This window comes from Cannabis sativa, chromosome 2 (genome assembly GCF_029168945.1).
Source record: "Cannabis sativa cultivar Pink pepper isolate KNU-18-1 chromosome 2, ASM2916894v1, whole genome shotgun sequence".
Classification (NCBI taxonomy): domain Eukaryota; kingdom Viridiplantae; phylum Streptophyta; class Magnoliopsida; order Rosales; family Cannabaceae; genus Cannabis; species Cannabis sativa.
The window spans coordinates 65,823,071-65,828,163 of NC_083602.1; the positions used below are offsets into that span (position 1 = coordinate 65,823,071).

The 5,093-nt window shown below is 35.5% G+C and overlaps 2 protein-coding genes across 6 annotated transcripts; one reads left to right on the forward strand and one right to left on the reverse strand.

The window, feature by feature from the left end:
- Positions 1-763: 763 nt before the first annotated feature.
- LOC115719224 (glycine-rich RNA-binding protein 4, mitochondrial) lies at positions 764-4,742 on the reverse strand. Of its 5 annotated transcripts, none has more exons than XM_030648178.2 (6): positions 4,454-4,742; positions 3,664-3,769; positions 3,510-3,578; positions 3,313-3,419; positions 3,149-3,235; positions 764-2,673 (listed from the first exon to the last, which is right to left on the reverse strand). In XM_030648178.2, the coding sequence occupies exons 2-5, from the start codon at positions 3,758-3,760 to the stop codon at positions 3,161-3,163; spliced, it is 348 nt and encodes a 115-aa protein (XP_030504038.2). In that variant the 5' UTR covers positions 3,761-3,769; positions 4,454-4,742; the 3' UTR covers positions 764-2,673; positions 3,149-3,160. The 5 variants fall into 5 exon arrangements, with proteins under 5 accessions (XP_030504038.2, XP_030504035.2, XP_060966749.1 ...); XM_030648175.2 differs by having other exon boundaries at positions 3,664-3,864; XM_061110766.1 differs by having other exon boundaries at positions 4,334-4,742.
- Positions 848-1,459, forward strand: LOC115719223 (probable histone H2B.1). Its single transcript, XM_030648174.2, has one exon. The coding sequence runs from the start codon at positions 848-850 to the stop codon at positions 1,292-1,294; it is 447 nt and encodes a 148-aa protein (XP_030504034.1). The 3' UTR covers positions 1,295-1,459.
- Positions 4,743-5,093: the final 351 nt, after the last annotated feature.

The following is a 5,093-nucleotide window of genomic DNA, read 5'->3' on the forward strand; positions in this document are numbered from 1 at the left end:
GGATAATTTTTTAGTGACCTGTCATTGCCACGTGAGCAAAATTAGAACTTAACGACGCTGGGCAGACGTCACCTTAAAAATGTAAACGAAACAGTACTTTGGAGAGTTTTCCCACCAAAATATGAGGTTGAATAGTTTTTTGCAAGTAAATTGATAGTTAAAATGTTTTGTCACAAATTACTCTTAAAAAATAAAAAAAAACAAACCCACTTAATACTTAATGTTATAAGATCTAACCGAATCGGGTCTATTAACACCAAACAAATGGGCCCTAAATATGCTTATTTTTTTGGGAAATTTACATGGTATACTAACTTTTGCCATTTTCTTACAAAAATACTGCCAGACGGTATTTTTTACTTTTTTACTGTGTTTTTTTATAAGTTTCATACTGCAGTATACTGTGTTAAGTTTTCACTGTTGTTCTACTGGTATTTTTTAGTTGTTCTACTGTTGTTTTGAGTTGTTCTATTTTGTATTCTACTAGTGTTTTATAAAAGTACAGTATTTTTGTAAAAATTAACTTAAATTCTAGTATTTTTTTTTTTAAGTTTTCTTATTTTTTTTCTTAATCTGAAATATACTTAAAGTTGATGCCCCTACGTATATTGAAACGCATCTGAACCGTCTACATCCACTACATCTGATTACTAATCTCACGGCAGAAACAGTTCCAACACATCGATCCTTATGAAAACATTTCAGCCAATAAGAATGGGTCTCTGGCTTTTATATAAGTTAAATCCCACCTCTTTTACATATCATAATTTTAAACCTTTCTTGTTTACTCTCGCTCATCTGCAAATTCGAAACTCCTATTTTCGTCTTTTGCAAACCCTAGATTTCGATGGCGCCAAAGGCAGAGAAGAAGCCCGCCGCTGAGAAGAAGCCAGCGGAGGAGAAGAAGTCCACCGTCGCCGAGAAGGCTCCAGCCGAGAAGAAGCCAAAGGCTGGAAAGAAACTCCCCAAGGAGGGCGCCGCTGCCGGTGACAAGAAGAAGAAGAGAACGAAGAAGAATGTCGAGACCTACAAGATTTACATCTTCAAAGTTCTGAAACAGGTTCACCCAGATATCGGTATCTCAAGCAAGGCGATGGGCATCATGAACTCCTTCATCAATGATATCTTCGAGAAGCTTGCACAAGAGGCCTCAAAACTCGCTAGGTACAACAAGAAGCCGACGATCACATCTCGGGAGATCCAGACTGCCGTGAGGCTTGTGCTCCCCGGCGAGTTGGCCAAACACGCTGTTTCAGAAGGAACTAAGGCTGTTACCAAATTTACCAGTTCTTAAATTAGCTGTCTTGTTCTTGTAGTTTTCCTTATCTTGAAAGTGGTAGGATGATATAAGATGTTCATATGTATTGTGTTCCTTTACTTTCGCTGGTTTGTGTGTTCATCTGGATCTTTTTGATCCCAATGTATCTTTAATCTAGAAGTTAATAGACAATGCTTCACAGTTTCACATGTTTTTATTTCTCATGTTTACTAATTAATTAGGGTTTTCTTTGAAACGGTACTTTATAATTAATTTAAATGGTACGTGATGTGGCCTACTCAAGTAGTATTGTTCTAATTCAAGTTCTTTATATCTCTCAAATAGCAATTTTTTTTTTTTGCTGGAGATTGTTTTCGGTTCATAGCTTGAATATTGTCTCTGTAGATCTGAATCTTGAATGTTGTCTTTTTGGCGGGTCAACAAATAAATTATGTTTTGTTTTAAAGCATTTGCCCACTTGTTGGCGCCATGCTGTGAAATTTAGAAAGTAAACAGCTTTAAAACTTCGTCCCAACCAGCCCTTATTTGACCATCACACTGTTAAAACGATTTTCATCTGTTGAGAACCCTTAAAATCGATTTTTAAGATTTCAAGATGTTATATGGTGCTTCCCCTTTTGCTGAGATCTGTTCTTTTGCCTCTTTCATTCATAAATTTTGAGCACAAGTCTCCCATTTTTGATAAAACTAGTTGTGTTTTCCGCTACCAGTTGTGATATAATCCTCAAACAATTTAACAAAACAATTCAGTCCATTTTGGGGACTTTTGCAAGAATAAGTAAACATGGAACATCTGAAATTATCACGTTAAAAAAAATGAAAGAAGCTGGACTATTAAAATTGTGCTGAAAACGCCCTCCATACAAAAATATGATTAAATTTGACAACTTCATTTTCCAAAGTGATCATTTGTGCTGTGAACTCTTCGGGTAAATACAAAGAGAGACCAGCAACTTTGATTGAGGAAGCATGCAACAAGCAATATCACTTCATATACTCCAATTAGCAGCATTGGAAAATCTGCGAAGTGCCCTGAGCTATCAACTACAATGCTAATAATGTCGCCACTATGTTGGTAGAGAAGGTCTTAAGGGAGATCTCATCTGGAAGTCACTTAACAGTCAGCTCCCTATCAACTATATGGCTGTTAACCCTCATTCTGTAGTTTCCTTTTGTATTTCCTAAACACTTTTCTTCGGTATTGGCTGCCTTTTTGTTTTTCTTTGGTTTTCTGCGGTTTGTTCACCCTGCTTTGCATTTCTGGTTTTTCTGCACTTCCTGCTTTGCATTTCGGGTTTGTTGATGCAGGTTCCATCTGTATCCACATCTCCCCATATCTCTGTTGGCTCTGATTTTATTTCAAAGAATTGTGCTCCTCCCTTGGGCAGGGATCACTTCAGAAAAAACAAAAACAAAGAAAAAAGAGAACATTAATATTTGCTTTATTAAGGAAAACAAAGGAGTAAGTTTAATGTTCTTGAAAATGATACTCCCATAGTCCCCCTCGTGGCATTCGTATTTTTATCATAAATTCTTTGCTCAATTTTTGGTTTTTTCCACTCTCTTTTCTTTTAATTATCGATTTATTGATTGAGTTTTAGGCTTCTACATGTGTTATACCCCTATTGTAAGACTTGGATGTACATGTCTCTATCCGTATGATGAACCTTATTGTTTATTTGATCACACTTGAAAAACAATATCAGCAAAGAAGAAGCTTAACTGTGTGACATGCATTTATGTCATTTCTTCAAAGCAATACATAAAAATCCATCATTAGTGCTAACGAAGTTAACCTTTGAGTAAATGAGCAGAAAGGATCCCATTTTACGAGTAAAAAAGAATCTTATTGAAGAATAAAATTCTTACCTACAAACTAAATCATATATCAACCTTGAATTCATGCTGTAATCTCTCGTGTGCAAATTGCAACCGGATATTCCTCCCATCCAGTAACTGATCATGAATTTTAGAAGATTAGTAAGGCTAATTTTGATGCAAAGAGAGAGAGAGCACAAATACAGTGACACTACCTGACCATCTATTTCTTTAAGAGCATCGGTGGCTGCAGCTTCAGATGTGAAGTGTACAAATCCATACCCCTTTGATCTCCCACTCTTGTGGTCACAAATTACTTTAACTGCAACAAATATATTTTGACAAACTTAGCATTCCCTTACAAGAAAAATAATGTTACTCTTAAAAAAATAAATGAGATTTACACTAATACCTTCTAGTATATCCCCATGTTTCTCAAAGGCAGCCTTTAAAACAGGTTCATTTGTATCATAAGATAGACCTACACTTCAACAACACATAATTGGATTGAGCTATTTAAATGGTGACCAATAAACCAAAATTAAAAAGCTTGAAGCTTTGGAGACCTCCAACAAATAACTTGGCCGAGAAGTGTCTTGCCCAAAACTTTCCGGTCAATGAACATGTGCCCCAAACATGAACTCCACCATATAAGCCTCTCATGGTTGATTTCTGTGTAAGCAGAAGCAATGGTGAGTGATAAACTAAAACGCAGAGGAGGATATGGAGGCTGTCCTGTCCATAGTCCTTTAACTACACTCACATTGCTGGGAAATGAAAAAGAAATTCCAGATTAATAGCTCTGAAGATGGAGAAGGAACCTCAAAGAGAAATAGGCTGGGATTTGTATTTTGTGGGTAGTGCTTTAATTTCTTCTATTGGTTTGGATGGAGGCATTGTTCATATCAAGATGGCAGGGGAGCAAGGTGCTAAGGATTGGAACCTTAAAGTATTAACCCCCGAACTTGATAATACCATACTAATCTAGTTTCAACATTTCAAGCTAGGATACGTTTCTAAGCTAGAGCACAAATTAGCTAGCTGATCGTTTTCTTAGCCAACTTAAGCATAAATAAGAAAAAGTGCAAGGTTTTCTCAGGTTAGAGCTCTCTTTTTCTTAACCCATCTCCAATACAAAGCAATTTTCTTCCAAGATTTGGCTCCTCCTAAAACTTTGAATTAACGAATAAACATATCACAATTAAACAATTAAAAATACACTCAAACAATTCATACCCAAACAAAGAGGACAAACTCAAATACAGGCAGCCAAAGCAGCTTAAACACTCCAAGTGAAACCAAAAGAAGCCAACAGAAAATTAAAATTTGAAAAGTAATGAAATAGAGTGAAGTAACCTTGCATATCAACTTGTCTTCTCTTTATAATTAAGACTCAGACCCCATTAAGCTCATTCTAATTTAAAACCTAATCAAAATAAATCAAGAAAATCAAAAGGGACATTCATAGATTCGTCGCTGCATGATTGGTGGAAACAAAAACCTAGGTAACTTATGAGTAGCAACTAGAAGAGCTGTATACTAGTTTTTAGGACACAAGAAGGAAGATGAGGATGAGTATCGAATTTTAGGCAGAGAGAATCGCAGAGAGGGCCTAGGAGTTCGAGCTCCATTGTTATTATTTTTAATGGACAAAGTTCAAATTAAACAAAATTACTCTACATACCCCTTTTAAATTAATGTCTTTAATTTTTACCTCATTTTTCAAAATTTATTATGTCTACTTCTTTTTTCAATCATTCTATCAATTTCACTCCTATCACTTTATAATAGTTCATTTTTCTCTAATCAAAATTTTGCTCAAACTTTCCCATAAACCTACACATCTATCTCCAAAGAACACAATCTATTATGTTTGACATTGTATCTTAGTTATATGTGAGTGTGGTGATAATTAAAGTACAATACTCATAAAAAGAAGTATAGCGTGTAAGTAATTGACACTATGTCACGTTTACCACTTAGCTTGCAATCAGAC